Here is a 19575-nt window from a genome sequence, read left to right on the forward strand (position 1 = left end):
CCAAAGTTGTTTATCATAACGCATTGCGAGTCTATTTCGAAAATGCACTTTCTGTACCAATCACTGACAAACATAGATTAATTTTGAGAATATTATGAAGCAACGTGTGATTTATGTTCAAGAACTAAAAACAGGAAGTTAAAATAAGCATTAAACGTAATTTAAACACAGAAATTTATAATAAGTTTGTAATAGATGAAAAAATGTTTCTGGTAGTGGTCTGGGTGTAAAATGTTATGGTCACTACTATATATTAATTGTGTATCATAATATTATAATCATAATTATGATTTATTAACTAGATATAATAGCTGGCGTTGCCCGGGTTTTCTCAACATACCGCGGGCATTGAAGAAGTGACAAACCATTATAAAGGAATAAACATGTCTGAGGCGCATTGTTTGGGAACCCAATTGTTGAGGCAACCAACAATTTTCATTGTTGAGACCCAAGAACCATCCTTGCCTGACCATTTCGGGCATTTGACCTGTTTTGTCGAACTTTTACAGTGACCTATCATTCAAGTCGTGTCCTGTTTCGTTTACGAGTATATGTAAAATTTGGTAACGATCGATCTGAAATTGTGGATTTGTAGAGAGAACATATACACACAGAGAAAATCAATTTTACATATATAGATATCGCTCAAATAGTCAAAACTAGTTTTGGGTTATTGAAGACGTTTTGCGGCATTCTTAAATTTTTTTTTCATTGTTTCCCCTATGCTAGATATGAATGGATGAGAAAAAGTTATTAATTCGTGCATCACATTTTGAGAGTTTTTGCAAGAAACTTTTTCGAATTTATTCAAGTTTTTAATGTATGTGCTGTTTCCCTAATGAATCGGTTATTTTCCTTTTTAGTTCTCTTATTAGTCTCAGCAAATTTCTGATTCTGAATCGGTTCACCACCGATTCTTTGTGTGTACAGTACTTCGCAGAAAACGAGAACGTTTGTTAAGATCAGTCAAGATTTGCAATTCATTTTTTTACGTTTTCTGTACAAACTTCAAATTTTACTTAATTTAAGCATTTAAAACGTGGTTCTGTGTTCATTTCTTTACGCGATTTTCTAAATCGGTGCATTGCTGCCTAAAATTTGAGCTATGATCCTTTGAAAGTGTTTCGTTGAAAATCCAAATTTTTTTTCTGAATAGAGCACCCTTAGTTCGAAACTAAAAAAGACAAAAAAAAAAGTCTGAGGAATGTTTTGCAGCTTTCAATGTTAAAGCTCAAATAATCTGCAGTTATCAGAGCACTAATCTGCCATTTTTAAAGAAATTTCCTCAAATTCAAAGCTATTCCGCCTTTGTATAGGCAAGCCTCGGCTATGGCGTGTTGAAGAAAAGTCACTGGGGTCAGCGGAGTAGCAGATTTTAGCAGCTAATTTCACCTTTTTCATAAACTAAACATGTTGAAGTATATTGAGAAATGAATTTCAGGACGTCACATCACAGGTCATTTTTTTTCTACCGCCACTCACAAAAATGATCTTTTTTTTAAAAAGTGACTTTGTATTAACAATAATTTATTTTTTAATACAAATACCAAAAACGAAATTCAAAATATATTTCTGAATTGCTAACACTTGAAAGAAAAGAAATAACTGCCTAAAATTCCCTGGCGAGCTACGTAATTTCGATACTGCTACTTGAATCACCACATTGGAGTTCCTTCTGGGTGAAAACTAAGAGGTGATGAACGAAAAAAAACGTACGTCGAGAAGCCGGTGTTTATTCACTCTTCATCTGTGAAAAAATCGTGGTCGAACGGCAAAACATTTTTCGGGGGTATTGGCCACGATTTCGGCAAAACGCACCACTGTGTGTCGTGGCGGTTTCGATTCGGAGGACGTTGAGGGTTTCCAATGTCGGTCTATATTTTTTCTGTCAGCTGCTGCACGTCAAGTTGTTGAGGGTGGTCGATATTTGGTAAAATATTCTGTACTTCTGCCTTCCCGCTAACACTGATCTTTTCTGCCATCTCCGATAACATTTCCAATGTTTCTGAACTTGTACGTGTGGAGAGGATTGCTTGAACTTGTGGCGCTACTTGTCTTGTACAATTTTTATATTTTTATTATATTTTTTATGCCACTTACTAGCTAGGCATTATCTAGTGTGTTCTTGTATTGGAGTTCAGTCTGGCTCCAACTGTCGACCGAACAAATCCTAAAAGTCTCTCTCTCTTCTATTAAATAACTAAAAAAAGAAAGGAGTCATGACTGTATGTTTTCCGAAATAACAACCAGACACATCCACCAGCACTAGCATTACCACAGAATTGGTGACCCACGTAAAGCAGATGTTTGACAGCCACGAACTCGAAAGCAGACGAAAACAAGTACTCTTTCTCGCTTCGTAATATGATACTTGCTGCCTTTCTTCTTTTTTTCCCTGTGTGTGGTGCGTTTGCTGACTGATTGAGGGGGCATCTCCTCAGTTCTCTTCCTGGATTGTGCTGAACTTTTTTTTGGATATGCCGAACGCTACCGAAGAAACAGGTATGTCTTCTGAATTAGAACTTTCGCGTGTTTCTTTTCGCGCGCCTTCGATTTGGAAATCCGATGTCGATCTTTGGTTTCTTCAGATTGAATCGAACTTTAAAATTGCCGGAATTACTGATCCTAAAACGCAATTTCACTGTGTTGTGACAGCTCTCGATGTTGAAGTGTTATCATATGTTAGTGATTTGATCATAGCTCCTGTTACAGACGATTCTTACAACCAGTTAAAAACACGCATTTGTCAACAGTTTTCACTGTCGGAAACTTCCCGCTTACGAGTTCTACTCCAAGAGCTCACTCTTGGGGATAAGCGACCTTCTCAGTTGTTTCATGAGATGCATACATTTGCTGGCAAGAAAATTTCAGATGAAGTGCTTAAAACCCTTTGGTTACAACGTTTGCCTATCCATACACAGCAGATACTTTCTGTTAGTAAGGATGCATTGCCGGATTTAGCAGAAATGGCAGATAAAATTACCGAAGTCACTGGGCACACACCGACTATTTCTGAGGTCAGCCGTAATGAAACCATCAGCTTGCAATCACTTCAAAGTCAAATTTCGACTTTGACCGTTGCTGTTGACCGCTTATCCCGCTATAGAGAAAAATTTTAACAAAAAGGGAAGAGTTCGTTCAAATTCTCGGTCTAGAGAGAGGTCTAGTGGTGATGGTACACCCAAACGTAAACCTTATTGTTGGTACCATTTCAAATTCGGTCGAAAAGCATCAAAATGCATTAAACCCTGTGATTGGTCGGAAAACTAACTGGCTCATCTGTTTTGGCGACAGCAGGTGATGGCCGGCGTTTAGTTCGCCTTTTTGTTCATGATCGAAAATCCGGTACTGGTTTTTTAGTGGACACAGGCGCTAGCATTTCGGTTTTCCCACGAGATATACAGGTACATAAAGCAGCAGATAAAAACTTTTCGCTATACGCAGCTAATGATACTAAAATTTCTACGTATGGTTGCAAATCTTTATCAGTGGATTTAGGGTTACGCAGACTATTTAGATGGTCCTTCGTTATAGCTGATGTTAATCGCCCGATATTAGGTGCTGATTTCTTAGAACATTATGGTCTATTAGTTGACGTAAAAAAGTCTCGTTTGATTGACAGTTTGACTTCACTTTCAATCAAATGTAGCAATGCCAGTTGCCCTACATTAGGCTTAAAGACCATTAGTGGAGATTCGCCCTACTTAAAAATTTTATCTAAATTTCCTAATCTAACGAATCCTTCTATGCTTGGGGCTACTTCTAAAAAACACTGCGTTACACATTGCATTACTACTAAAGGTTCTCCTGTCTTTACCAAAGCCCGCAGACTTTCTCCAGAGAAACTTGCTATGGCAAAGCGTGAAGTTCAAACGCTAATGGATCAGGGCATACCGAGACCTTCAAAAAGTCCATGGGCAAGCCCGATACACATTGTTCCTAAACGTAATGGAGAATACCGTTTATGTGGGGATTACAGAAAACTTAATTCTATAACGTGTCCAGACAGATATCCTATACCACATGTTCATGATTTCACTTACGGTCTGCAGGAAAAAAACATTTTTTCTAAATTGGACTTGGTTAAGGCTTATCATCAGATACCTTTTAGATCCCGAGTCTGTTGAAAAAACTGCCATTATTACCCCATTCGGACTTTATGAGTACTTATATATGTGTTTTGGATTGTCTAATGCGGCACAATCATTTCAACGGTTCATAGATATTGTCTTAAGAGACTTGAACTGTTATGCATATTTAGATGACGTACTAGTTGCATCAGCAACAGAAGAAGAACATCTTAAAGATCTAGAATTGGTTTCTGAACGTTTAAACAGTTTTGGTATAATTCTTAATCCTGATAAATGCATATTTGGGAAATCTGAGATAGAGTTCTTAGGATTTTTGGTTAACAGCAACGGCATTTCTCCTTTGCCAGAAAAAGTCGACATTCTTCGTAATTATCCGCAACCAAAAACGGTTGATGAACTTCGAAGATTTCTAGCAATTCTCAACTTTTACCACCGTTTCTTAAAAAACGCAGCATCTGACCAGGCTCCCTTACACGATTTGTGCAAAGGAAAGAAGAAAAAAGATAAATCTCTCATCGCCTGGTCGGGGGAAACTATTGCTGCTTTCGAAACGTGTAAACATGCTATTACCAATGCAACGCTTTTGGCTCATCCTAAACATGATGCTCATCTTTCGTTGACAGTCGACGCATCAGATTTCGCTCTCGGAGCTGTTTTACAACAAACTTCCGATGGTGTCGTCGTACCACTCATTTTTTTCTCGAAAGTTAACGACAACTGAAAAGAACTATAGTACTTATGATCGCGAGTTGCTTGCGGTTTATAGTTCTATTAAACATTTCAGACACATGTTAGAAGGCAGACCATTTACGATCTACAGTGATCATAGGCCTCTAACTTATGTTTTTCACAAAGTTAATGATAACAGCTCTCCCAGACAACGACGTCATTTAGAGTATATATCACACTTTTCTACGGACATTCGTTACATTCAGGGTGAGCGAAATGTTGTAGCGGATGCTTTTTCCAGATTATCCGAAATTAATTTACCTGACTCGATTGATTACGCAGCTATTGCTACTTCACAGAGTACAGACGCTGAATTAACAGCCCTCCGACAACCAGGTGGGGTGCTCGATATAAAACCTATCAAATTCGGTCCTCAGGGTACAGAACTTTTTTGTGATTTATCCACTGGAATTATCCGTCCCTACGTACCAGAAAAACACCGATATCACGTGTTTACGGTCCTTCATAACCTCGCCCATCCAGGCGTTAAATCAACTGTAGACCTTATTCGTCAACGATTTGTGTGGCGTTCAATACGCAAGGATGTCACACGATGGACCAGGGCGTGCATCGAGTGCCAACGCTCAAAAGTGCACCGCCACACTCGATCTTCCATCGGTGCATACCCTTTGCCCCAACGCAGATTCTCACACATTAACATCGACATTGTTGGTCCTCTTCCTCCTTCTCGGGGTTTTACCTACTGCCTTACCTGTGTGGATCGATACACCAGGTGGGTAGAGGCTTTCCCGATGGAAAACCAAAAAGCCGAAACTGTTGTAGAGACATTCTACTCTGGTTGGATTAGCAGATTCGGAGTTCCGGAATCGGTTACCACCGATCAAGGGAGACAATTCGAAAGTGATTTGTTTCGCGCATTCGTTCGTTTTCTTGGAACTCAGAAAACACGCACGACAGCGTATCATCCGTCCTCCAATGGCATCGTTGAAAGATTCCACCGGCAGCTCAAAGGTGCCATACGCTGCCATGCCACGGAACGTTGGACTGAAGTGTTACCTACCATACTTCTGTCCATCCGAGCCAGCATCAAACCGGACATCAACACTTCTGCTGCTGAGATGGTTTACGGATCACCATTACGCCTACCTGGTGAATTCTTCCGTAGTTTCGACCCTCAGCCAACACAGCCGGAATTTCTACGTGCTCTACGAGATCACATAAACACTTTACGTCCGATCCAAACTTCAAGGCATGGGACTCGCAACGTTTTCGTTCATAAAGAACTTGCTGTTTCTTCCCATGTGTTCGTGCGGCTGGACACTGTACGAAAGCCCCTTCAACAACCATATTTGGGGCCTATTTGGGGCCATATGAAGTGATTGAACGATCTCCAAAAGTATATACAGTGAACATGAAAGGCAAACTAACGAAAATCTCAATAGACAGATTGAAACCAGCATTTTTGCTTGATTGCACTTTTAATGAGCAATCACCGTTCACTGAACCGAAACAGCCTTATGTAACTCGATCAGGGCGTACGGTTCGTATAAGAATTCCCTGAAATTATTCTTATTTGCATATTTTTTGAAATTAACAATATTATTGTTTTTTGCAACATTTTTTAAAATTTATATTATGTTTTGCAAAATTTTCATTCTTCAATTTTCTTATATGTATATATGTCTATTATCTATTCTAGTAATCCTTTTTGCATATACGTACATTTACTAATTTTTTATCATTTAATTTATTTTTTGCTCGACTATTGATTGTGCATATGAATATTTCATTACTTTTTGAAAAAAAATTTCGTATTGCGTATTTTTTGAATTTTTCGAACAAAATCTTTTTTTTTGCACATGTCAATGCCATATTAGTTGCCGTAACTATATTGTCAAATCGTCGTAACTATACTGTCATATCGTTGTAACTATATTATCATATTTTGTACATTGTGCCATATGCCGTCCTTCAGACTCGTGGGGGAGTACTGTGGCGCTACTTGTCTTGTACAATTTTTATATTTTTATTATATTTTTTATGCCACTTACGAGCTAGGCATTATCTAGTGTGTTCTTGTATTGGAGTTCAGTCTGGCTCCAACTGTCGACCGAACATGTCCTAAAAGTCTCTCTCTCTCTTCTATTAAATAACTAAAAAAAGAAAGGAGTCATGACTGTATGTTTTCCGAAATAACAACCAGACACATCCACCAGCACTAGCATTACCACAAACTTAATATGGTAAGCGTTGTAACGGCCACTGGATAGATCCCGCATTTCTCGGAGTAACGCCGAAGGTCGACGATCGCCCAGCACGATCAAACGTTGTGAGCGTCGCTCATCTGGTTCAGCAAATTCAGCTTGGAGGCGTCTTTTTAGTGCGTCGTACATGTGTGCTGCCGGTGGATTCATGATGAGGTCACTCGCATGTGCCAAAACACTCGTATCCAAGGCTGCAACGGCGGTGTGGTATTTAGTGGCATCGGAGGTAATTCCACTCGCCAGGAACTGAGAATCCAATTGTTTGAACCATAGATGGGGTTGTTTGGCCCAAAACGGTGGGGCTTTGACAGCGATCCGGAACATTGCTGGTGGTTGCTCGGGTGGATTGGACATCGTTGGTTGCCGGATCACCAACAAAATAACAAGAAATTCATTCATACGAAGGTGGTACAACCGTGTCGAGCGCGGGAAGCAAGACCAATGAATTCTTTTCTTCCGCGCGCTTTCTCTTAACGATCGCGTACCACAGATGGATCCTTTGTGATGATTACCCTGCATAAATGTGTGACGTTTTGCTTTTTTAATGTTCTTAAATCTCTTAATTAAATCAAACAATTTTTTTATGCTTGTTTACAAGTTAAATAGCAGTAATTCCATTGCATAAGTTTTTCCGGCTTCTTCGTCCCTTAATATCCAACCAAGAGGTGTGGGGGAGGGGGAATGATCAAGAGTCTGATAATATGGTAAAATGCATCTGTCCCGTAAAGTGATGACTAGCAAAAAAATGCCCCCTCTCACACATCACTCTGGATTCGCGCCTGTGGGAGGGGGGGGCGCTGGCTACTGTTTTTGCACCGGGCACCACTAGGTCTAAGACCGGCCCTCGCCACACTATTATATATTGCCCAGAAAAACATCTGGTTGTCCATTCCTTTTTTTCTTTTCGCGTGTTTATGTTCTCTAGTCAAATCTTGCAAATTTGTATTGATCTTTGGGCGCACTGCATGTGTACACACACAATACGGGGGTACATTTTGAGGGATGTACCAACAGCGAAGTTCCTACTCGTTCCGCCACTCCAGTGATGTAAAGTGACTTGATAAGGACTTAATTATAGTGGCTATACAGTGATGGGATTTCGCTATATACGTAGTTTTACTTTTTCCTTTTAACGCATATTTTCTGGCCCGCAGACAGTGTTTAATAAGTAGGCAATGTATATGTCCACTAATAACATTCTTTTTTTGTCGCCACTTGAACTACAATAGTAACAACGCTCGGTACAAGGAAAAGACTTCCGTGTCTTTTTGTGGTGGTCTTTTTCTTCTGACGCCCTAAGCACCCGCTTATTTTGTTGCATAGGACCCGGCCTAAACATGTTTCCATTTCCTCTAACGTGGTCATGAAAATCGTACTCCTGAGAAAAAGACCCTACTTTTCGCTAAACTATTCCCTCAGTTTCCTGAACAATATGGAATCCAAAATCACTTTTCCAAGCAATATTATTTTACGGAAAAAATTTTAAGAGATTCATATTTATTTACCGAGGAAAAAAACCTATTTCATTTTTTTGCGGCTCGGTGCGACCGCACCTGCTCAAGTCCGACTTTGCCCTTAGGACAATTGCACCGGTCGCACTGCACTAAGACCGCCCCTGTACACGAACGAAGAGCCGTTCTGATATCAGAAGGCTCCCAATTAAGTAAGTTTTTTGTCTATGATGAGTCTTCATTAAGGATTAGAGTATTGATTTAAAATATCTTATTAAAATAATCCCGCTAAATAAAAAACAATTATATACTTTGAATTTATTTTATAAAATAATGATTTTACATTTGTTGCATAAAAGATTTGAAGCATTTTACCATACTTTTGAAGTTCACGAAATAGCTCGATAGATGGCGCTTTAAAAATGAAGCATACGGAAGCCTCGGCGACCCATAGGTTAAGAACGCCTGTCTTGACGCATGAATCCCCCAGGCATGGCCCTGAGCTTGATGTAAACGGGGGGGGGGGGGGTGGTTCTGCAGGATGAGATCCGGTACCATGATTTGCGAAAGTAAGTAAATACGTAAGATGTTGCTTGTAGCTAAGTACGGGGGCCTCAGAACATATTGCCCGAGTGCCAAAATGGTGGCGAGACGGCACCGCATAGAGCCCCCTACTGAATCAGGGGTCGACCTTACTCATGGGAACTTGAAATTTTTCTTCATTATTTATCAACCCGCTCAAAAAAAGCAATTCAATAAGCAAGAAGGGTCTCACTCCTTGATGGGGCGGGGAAATATGGTTCAAAGGAGACCATGGACGAAAAAAGTTAAGAAACTGTTTTATATGCGTCCAGTCTAAAAATCAGGGCCCATGGGTCGGTCCCCACAAGACACGTAGGCAGTTTCCGATCTTCAATACAGAAACCGAAACTTGATAGAAGTTACAATATTTTAAGTTGTCCAGCATTTTTTTTTAAAAAACGTTAAACTTCAGAGCAGGGGGTTCTTCAACTACGGGTCGCGATCCAAACTTTATTCGTAGGGGCTGCTGAGATGGGTCGTTTGAAGTCGGAGGCTCTTGAGCTATGGGCTTCCACGCAAACTTGATAGAAAAGGGTTCCGAGATGAGCCGTCCAAATTCACTTACAGCATGGGATTATTTATCTGCTCCGGGCCCCTTTTAGTCATCTGAAAATGTTCCTCAATTCACTCGGTTGTTCTGAAAGTGTACCGCGGGCCAATAAGGTGATTTGAAAATGTGCCATGGTCTACTTGAGTCATTTGGAAATGTGTCGCAAGCAATTTAAGTCATCTGGAAATACGCCAAGAGCGCAACTTGAATGAAATATGCCACGAGCCACTGAAGTAATGTGGGAATGTGCCGTGGGCCACTTGGGTGGTCTTATAATCTTTCGTATGCAATTTCAGTGGCTTGGTTATTTATCATGGGCTACATCAGATGACGCCGAGGGCAACCTGAGCTAGTGTTCAGTGAGCTTCCTTCATAAAGCCCTATCAAGCATGATCGTCAGGGCAAAGTGGTGTTCTGCCCCCCCCCCCCCATACTTAGTACGAAGTAACAGTTAATATATTTGCTTATCTTCTCGCGAAGATCATAGTACCAGATCTCATCATATAGACAGACCTTCTACGGGCATGATGACCTTGGGTGGGCCCCATGCGTTGAGATGGTCCAGGTCATACATGCTCAACCCATGGCTTGCGTGCCAAATATGGCCCCCGGAGACATCTGATGTGGCCAGAGACTTCAAAGCGAGTTTTTAAAAATAAATTAACCAAGCTGCATATTTCCAGATCATTTTAGTTTCCCGCAGCTTAGTTGACGAGCACTTGAGCGACCTACGGCGCATTTACAGATCACACAATTTAAGATCCCTTACGTGACCCACAGCACATTTCCCTGATCACTTAAGTGGCCCGCGACACGTTATCAAACTAATGAAGTGGCCCGCACTCTCCTAAATTTTGAGAACCCTTGGTGCAGGTTCTATGGATAGTTCTGCTGGATTCTGAAAGTAGTCACATTTTTCCCGACATACTTCACTTGTGAGCCTGTTTCTTCACAGCCCTCTGCGTCCCCCTTAATTACCTCTTGTGGCTTCCCTTTCACATCATTTCCACCAGTGGCCCCCTCAGAATATCTCAGGGCCACGAGGGGGGCCCATATGACCTCAGGTTGAGAACGACTGGCTTACAGGACTCGCCTTTTTGATTTTTTTTTTCACAATTAATTTTCTATAAAATCAATTTAAAGGGACCCACAAAAAGTCTTGCTGGCTACGGGACCCTGCGCAAGGGAAGGACACAATTTTTACTCATTTAATAAAATATTTAGAAAATAATTTGTTGGGAATACTTCAGTGTAGAATTGAGTTAGCTCTAGTTTCTACCCTTCCCTGGGCTATATCCCGCTCAGTCCCCTTCCCTAACAGGGCCGTCTTAAGAGTTTCATGGGGCCCTACTGACAAATTTACATGCTTACTCTCGAAAATTTCAACCAGACCTCGTTTTTGTGAGACCACCTCTTGAGGACCCCTGGCCGTGCCTGGGTGGACCCATGGCTTTAAAACAGCATGCACTGCCCGCCGGTAAATATGCCTCTGCCTCTATGTCGCTCTTTTCATCACTCACATACTTGCACACTTTGTTGGTCAATTTTTAGTCATTCCTTGTCTCTCGATCTCTAATTCACTCCTGTGATTCACATTCTCACAGTTACTCTTTTGGTGATTACTGTGCTTACATACTCTTGTCACTCTTTCTTTCATTCATATGCTTACATACTCTCTTGTCACTCTTTCTTTCACTCATATGCTTACACATTTTCTTGGTCAACATTATGGTCCTTCACTCTCCAGGCCATTCTTTGAGTCGCATCTTCTATGATTGCACTCTCTTTGTCTTTCACTTAGTTCGTTGCGCTTTAGGTAACTCTATTGGTTCTTTAATAACCTTCGTGTGTGCTTTCTATGTCTCTTTTGGTCGATCACATCCTTGCATCCTTGCACAGTGTTTCTCAACCGCCGGACGTTGCCCTGACATTAGTCAAACTGGGCTGTGAGTGATTCACTGTTTCATTTCGCTCCATTTGTTACCCATTAGTCGTGTGCATGACCATGCTTTCCAAATAAATAAACAAACCAGTCCGGACCACTGCTCTAGGTCACTCTTACAATTGCTCAGAAACTTGGTGCCATGCTCTCTCGGTCACTATTTTGGTGGCTCATTGACTCGGTCCTATGTTCTGCAGGTCAGTGTTTCTCAACCGCCGGGCGTTGGCCCGGTACCGGGTCCTGTCGCTAGACCATAAACTCCAAACATGATCCCCCCCACTCTGTCTCTTGCGAGATATAAGCGGTTCACTTTTCGGCTGGGCCACGCTGGAAAAACCTACCGGCATACAGGCCCGGCCACAGGATCCACATCCGCCGGAGCCCAGAAAACAAAACAGAAAAAGTATAGGAAGTGGGCACACAACAAAATGTGGGAATTTTGACAAACTGGTCTCGCAGGACCATTGTTATCAAACTTCACTGTTCAAATGTTGTAGGTGGGACAGAGAACATTGTTTCTAGTATTTCCGAGTGACAGATACAACCTCAAAGTCAAGAAATTGTTTGGAAATGACCTGGTGTTCACCTGAAAATCAGCACAAGCACAAAAATATTGAAATATAACGATTAATATGTGGTTACATTGAATATAGTATTACTGAAGAGAAACCATACTGAAATGTTACGATGAAAATGCTGTTACATTGAATAAAATATGATTGAAGAGATAGCTGTATAAAAAAATCTATATGGGTACATATTAATAGAATGGCAATACTAAAAGCATCACTGTCTAAAAATATGAATATTGTACATAATAAATGCAAAAATATTAAAATGAATACATTGAAAAAGAAATACGAATAAAATATGAATATTGACAATGGGAATTCGAAGAAACATCACAGTTCAATCCAGAATTTCGAAAAAAAAACCACATTTCCAGCACATTTTGACAAGAACAATGTTTATGACGAAAATGTGACAATGTAAATTCAAGATTAACAATGGAAATTCACAGAAACATCATTGTTCGACATCAAGATTCAAACGGAAACCAGTGGGACATCATTGTTCGTCGTTAGTCACAGCAATTACGGTTCATAATCTGAATCAGAACACGAGTCTGATTCAAAGTTATCTTGTTCTTGATTATTCGTTGTTGCTGGTCTCGGAGTGAAGAACAAAATTGATTCTTTTCCAAGTAATTAATCAATTTTCTGATCTTATCATGCAATTCAGGACTTCTAAGAACTTCAGTCTTCCAGGACGGTATGTCATCCGATGGAGCTCGTATGTGGGAATCTTCAGTAAGTGGGCAAGCTGCAGCATAGTGGTGTATGGTGAGCCCTCCTCTCCACTTTTCCGTTCTTTGAAATCTGGCCATGTGAAAGTGGGAAATGGACCATGTTGGGTGAAAAACAATACCCTCCCCCTCATTATTCACCTTCCCCCATAGCCAGAAATTTCGTTCGGGGATGACGACCAAAGTGATATAACAATAGATTTGGCCATTTCTTTCCCTTTTTTTCGGTCATTTTCTCGCATTTCGGGGGCCCCCCTCCCGCTACGGCCTCTTGCCCATACTTTAGCATTACACCTTCCCCATTTATTGTTCTTAAAATGCTATATCCTGTCGTACCGGGTCCTGCCATCAGTCAAACCGGGTCGTGTGTGATTCTCAGTTTCATTTTCCCTTAGTCATGTGTGTATGACCGGGCCTTCCACTAACAAAAAAATGAATCAACCGGACCGCGTGCTTCCATCCATCACTGATTTCGTCGCTTGCTCCCGAGGTCAATCTTTTGGTCACTCACATGCTTGCAAACTCTTTTGGTTACTCACACCGTTAGGTCACATTCAAGTGATTTGTGAATATGCTGCGGATCCCTTTAGTGATCTGGAAATGTGACGCTTAGCTCATCTTTGCAAAATTAGGTTTTCGGTCGCTGGCACATCAGATGACGCATGGGGTAAGTATGCATAATGTAGGTCATACCATCAGCGCAAATGAAGGAGGCGATCTCCCCGTTAAAAAGTCTCGCCACAGAGAGCAACAGGCCTACAACGGCACAATTGGTCAATCATTACCCTTCACTCGTAGTTATAGAAGTAGATGGCAGCATTACACATAACGCGAAGTCTGTTTTTGTTATGCTTGTTATGTTCACAACACGTACACGCACATTCCGGTGGAAATTCAGTAGAGGAGTGTGTACGAGTACCATATATGGTTAAGTAGTAATAATAATATTTATTTGCATATAGGCCATTGGCCCGTTACAAAGACCGGCAACATCACGCTTACACACAAAAATACATCATAATTCAAGAAATCATAACTATACTTGTTAAAAAAATAATAAAATGAAACGAGGGGTGGGAGTTAATTTTTACATAACTTCAAATAGAAGTAAACAGACATTGTTAAAAAAATTGTGCATATCTAATGTAAAATTTCTTTTCGATGAGTTAATACATAATTGCTGAAATCCATTTTCATTATAATTAATAAATTCACAGTGCGGCAAAGTATATCGGTTACGATAAACATGGAAAAGGGAACAATGAAATAGGATATGCACGATATTGCCATTGAATCCATAATTACAAAGCGTACATATCTCTTCGCAATTCTAACAAAATGTAATTTCACCATTGTCACTCAGAAAGGACAAACTAGATCTCAGTCGGCAAAATGTACGAGTGACTCTGAACGGTAAATTAAAATTAAATTATGGCTCGCGTAAAAATTAAAAAAATTAAATGCTTATAATGTGGGAAGTATGTTGCGATTCTCATGAGTTTAGAATATGGTTATAATCTTTATGATAATCGCAAGTAACAATACGATTTAAAATGAAAGGAATGGTACGTTTAATTTCGGGAATAGACAATGACCATACATAAGCATAGCCATATTCGGATAAAATATGTTCAACTTGAGAAACCCAGTTAAAAGTGGTATTGTTATTTTTCTGATTTTTAAGGTCAGTAAAACATTTTCAAGCCAGCCTGTTATCGCCAAGATTAAGAATGCGTACCCATGAATTTAGAATTAATCTTATTACCGATCGTTTGAGTTTCTGGCCCAGTTTCGTATCGTATTATATAACCAGGTTTGTTGGATCTCAATCGGAAAATTCTTTTTAAAAAAGTTAGATGGATTTTTTTCAATTTCGTCAAGGTACCCGTGACACCTGCACCGTACAATAATACCGAGGAAACAAGTGAGTTGAACAATTTCAAATGAGTACCAAGGTTATTGCATTTAGTTTCAATTAACAAAGGTATTAAAGAGTTAATAGCAACTTGCTTTATTGATAAAAAAAAAAGCAGCTATGGAGAAAGAACCAGAAGAAAAAAGGCAAAACCCTAATATATTGTTTGGACACTTCTATTTCTTGATTTTTCCAGAACCATCGATCTGATTTGGCAATTTTGCCCCCTTTACTAAAAAAAACATTTGTTTTGTTCAAATTAATTTCCAATTCGATACTTTCAAAAAAATTAAAAACTAAACTTATTTTTCGCTGTAGATTTTGCTTCGTATCAGCAACCAGGACCTGCATCTGCATAAAGCAGGATATGTACTTCAGTATTAGAATCCACACACATGCCAGGAATACCCGAATTTTCCAATAACAAAACTACTACTACTAGAAAGAAAAGATTAGGGCTCAAGATACACCAGATTTTATAGGGAAACTTGATTAAATCTCCTCGTTAAAACGTACATATGCTTTTGCTTTATCATAGAAATTTTTTATAGTTAAGATGAACCCGGGGCTAATTCCATAACGAGATAATTTTTCCCATAAAATGCTATAATGTACAGAATCGAACGCGCGACTGAGATCAATGAAAGCGGTATAAAGCTTACGCCTCTTTTTCGAAAACTGCAATTGAATTAAAGAATTCCAAGTGAAAACATGATCAATGCAACCAAAATCCTCCCTAAATCCTTGATAATCACTAATGATATTTTCACTTAACCAGAAGTTCAGTCTTTGATTTAGAATGGAGGTGAAGAGTTTGCATGTACAGCAATCTAGAGAAATTGCTCGATAATTTGATACAAGATGAATGTCACCCTTTTTAAAAATAGGATTGAGAATTAATTTTTACCACGCGTCGGGGAATGTATTGGTTGACAATGAAAAGAATTAGCAAAAGAGATTTAGCATTTTCTGGTAAATGTATTGAAAATTCATTTCTAATGGAATCGTGTCCAGGCACCTTATTTTGCTTGAGTTTTTTAAGATTATAATCAACTTCGACCACGAGAATGTCCCGATATCTTTATAAGAAATTATATCTCTCGCAGGTGCACTTGAGTTTGTTGAGGGCATAAAATTGGAAAAATAAGTTCCAATTTTCAATTGAAATGTCTGGAACGGTTCTGCTATTTCTTTTAAATTTATTGATTAGGCACCAAAATTCCATTTGAATTTCTGGTATTCATTAAATTAGTATTAAAATCTAAAAAATAATTGTTTATTTTGTCTCGGGGTACTTTTGTAACTGATATATAATTTAATCGATCAATTTCTGAATGAGAGGACCTAAATCTCTTTAAGGCTCGTTTACATATAAAATGCCAACGCTTTTTTACATTCATAATTGAACCATGGTTCATACAGCTTACAATTAGAGCCGTAACTTCTTACCATTCCCACAGAACGAGCAACATTTTTTATGGCATTCTCAACAACAGAAACTGAATTTTCAACCGAGTGACTTGAAAAAAATTCTGGAGAGATTGCCATTTTAGAATTTAACTCACTACGGAAATGTTCTTTGAGAGTAGGATTCCAAATTAATTTGTTAATGGTTACTGGGCGTGGTTTTCCTTCATTTTTCGGAGATGTTTGGATATTTGAATGGAATGAGGTCACCAAAGGGCTGTGGTCAGACTCGATCCAGTGAAAAATTTCAAATTTATTTATGAGCTGCAATAAAGCGGGAGAGATTGCAACATAATCATTGACACTAGATCCCCGCCCCCCAGTAAAAGTAAATTGTCCAATAAAATCACTCGCCATTCTTCCATTTATGATTGTCAATGAGCAATCGTTACATAGATCCAAAAACAATTTTCCACGATTATTTAAATTATTATCAAGAGATTTACGGAAAGGGAACTATGAAAAATATTTTCTCCCGTATACAGATCACCTTTCAGTCCAATACGTGCATTAACATCTCCACACAATATAACATTAAAACCTTGATCAATCGAATTGAAGATTACATTTTTAGGAGGAAAAATTAAATGATCTGTGCCCGGGGGTAACTATACACAGACAATAGCGATCGGAGACACATTGTATGATTTGTTTTAATTTATTAATTTTACAATCTAATTTTGCGATGAATCAAAATGTACAATATTTGAAATACCCGATTTGATTCAAAACATTATCCCCCCGAGCATCTACCAAATTTGTAAGGGGCTCCGTCGATTGCGCCGAAAATGGGAGTGTTTCGACTTGCAATGTACTCTTCCCAACAGGTCGACTGCGCCCAGTCTGATTTTTAATCCTTGTGGGTGACGGCAGGAGGGGGAAGTTAACAACTGCTGATTGGGGATGTCACTGTCTATTATAGACAGGATTAGTGCATATAAGCACAACGTAGTTTTTGCCACAAAAAAAGAAAGGTAAGATAAAAAAGTGAATCTCTCTCTCAGGGTGTAGGATTTGTATTATACTGGACATTACCGTAACTTTTCTTATCCCGGTTTATATGAAATGCCTTTTTTTTGATGAAATTGCATGCATTTTTATTCTCTATTGAAATCAAGGATTAAGATCACTTATGTAACTTATAAATTATATTACTATAATAATCATAATAAATTATAGTCATAAGTATCTCACATGTTTCTGTGGTGTTTGGTCAGAACATAACTCCAATATCACATTTTTGAGAGATAAATTTTTTGTCATTTAAAAACCAGAAATAAAGCATACAAACAAATGCGAATGAAAATATTATACGTCAGCATGTTGTTTAGCCGTACACACGTATTTTGTGCATTTATCTCACTTCTAATTAGTTATAATTAGCAAGACTTACTACTAGGTCGAAAAGATACCTTCAAAAAATATGTTCTGACCAAGCACCCCACAGGTTTGTCGAACTATGTTTTTCCGCGAACTCTGCTACTCTCTTCCCGATGTACGTAATTATTTTCCGAGGAGATATAGGCAGTCTTAGTCAGGGTTGTAAAAAAAACCCAGCCCGGGCGGGGTTTTTGGGCAAAATGGGGAAAATTGAGTTTGTCATTTCCCACAACCTCAACATATCTAATTTAGACATATGTACCTGTACATCCTTTATGTGTACATCTTACATTGTCTAAATATACATTTTTGGTGCACGTTAAACTATGTATTTTATTAATACAATCGACTGCTTTTACAAGGGGACACCAGTATCGATTTGTAAGCGACAATGCGAGGTTATGGTGTCGCACTATGCAGCAATTTTTGGAATACATAAAAAAAACTAATCTTAAAATAAAACTTTAACCTGAAAGCAACACATTTTTCTTCGAAAACAATTTCCCCCCAAAACCCGGGTTTTTTAGCCTAAAAATACCCAGCCCGGGGGGTGGTAAATGGGTATCTACCCGGGGAGCAAATTCGACAAACCTAGTTTTTAGTAGGATATATGGCGTTTTATGTATATTTACACTTTCATACCTAATACCTTTCGCGAGCCGGATGGAAGCCTATGGTGGGAAGCATTTGGCCCGCGGGCCAGATATTGCGCATTCCTGGTGTAAATCAACTGCATTAAAATATACTGTACATTCGTAGAAGAGAACTTTTTCATATTTTCTGTTCATCTGATATGGTGATATTTCATCAAAAAAAATATCTTCAAAACTCAAGTCTACCTTTAATAAAATTAGGCTCACACTTATATCGATCCCAGTACGTCGCGGTGGCCAACTGCATATCTCAATTTTTCAATCTATATACAGCCGGTTCTTGGTATTCGCGGTCTCGTTCCCAGTTTTTTTGGAAAACATTGTTGAGGTAATAATTCTCGTACTGGAACAAAATATAATGTTGTACGTGTTAAATAAATGTAAAAAAAAAAAATCTCCCTCTCAAAGGTATTCTGGTGCATCTGAAACTATTCATACAAGACTGTCGTTTAAATGTTTCTATGAATGAAAAACGTGAAAGGAAAATTCAAAATATGGACAAATGTTAGCTTCATTGCTGCGGGCTCTGGTCATTACGGTATCAATGAGTCTACAGCAGTGTTTCTCAAAGTGTGCGTCACGGCTCCTAGGAGCATCGACAACCTTTTCAAGGGCGTCGCGACGAGCTGGAGATATTGATTTGTGCACCTATATTTACACGTTTTGATGAGGTTCTTTTGTAAATGAAAATATCTGCAGAACTATTCTAGGGAGTGCAAAGATGCAGCGATGGATATAGAGCTCACTCTTGGTAGGGGTGATTTCACAAATAGCTTAGTCTTTGCATGGGGAGACCATATGTCCTGCATTTTCCGTGACAGTTCTGTTTTTTTTTCTACGTCCCGAATTTTTTGAAAAATGTCCCTTTTGTCCAATTTTCTGAAAATTAGCCTTATACAGGTATTCTGTACTTGTATAAACTTTATAATGAATAAAATAATTTTTTGTTCTAAACGCGTAATAGTTATAGCTTCAAAAACACGCTGTGCAATACAGGTACACAGAATTCAAACGTCACATCACAATTCATTATATGTATTTCTTTAAATAATAATGCAATTTTTATGCAACTGCTTAAATATGAATCATGGCTATAGGCCTACGTTTCAGTATCGGGAAATTTAGATTTGAAAATTCCAGTGGATAAAAATACTGCATAGATATAATAATAAAGAAAATTAATGCTCTCACACACACAATTAAGAATAAAATTATCACTTTTTTTGTAGTGAAAAGCTACACCTGTCAGGAATTGCTTCCTTGATATTTCTTTTCGGTCATAGT

At 38.9% G+C, this 19575-nt stretch overlaps 1 protein-coding gene across 1 annotated transcript; it reads left to right on the forward strand.

Annotated features, from left to right (window-relative positions):
* The first annotated feature begins 2477 nt into the window (after nt 1–2477).
* Nucleotides 2478–3119, forward strand: LOC149072462 (uncharacterized). The gene is made up of 2 exons (XM_089247197.1): nt 2478–2502; nt 2656–3119. The coding sequence occupies exons 1-2, from the start codon at nt 2478–2480 to the stop codon at nt 3117–3119; spliced, it is 489 nt and encodes a 162-aa protein (XP_089103323.1).
* Nucleotides 3120–19575: the final 16456 nt, after the last annotated feature.

This window comes from Pholcus phalangioides, unplaced genomic scaffold, assembly GCF_987345545.1.
Source record: "Pholcus phalangioides strain wild (caught in Gottingen) unplaced genomic scaffold, Ppha-v1.0 ptg000017l_1, whole genome shotgun sequence".
In the NCBI taxonomy this organism is placed as follows: domain Eukaryota; kingdom Metazoa; phylum Arthropoda; class Arachnida; order Araneae; family Pholcidae; genus Pholcus; species Pholcus phalangioides.

Excerpts from the sequence above, each read along its gene's own strand:
- LOC149072462 (XM_089247197.1), top strand. The coding sequence starts at position 2,478 with ATGCCGAACGCTACCGAAGAAACAG. Across the intron at positions 2,503-2,655 it reads GAACGCTACCGAAGAAACAG|CTCTCGATGTTGAAGTGTTA; the intron begins GTATGTCTTCTG and ends GTGTTGTGACAG.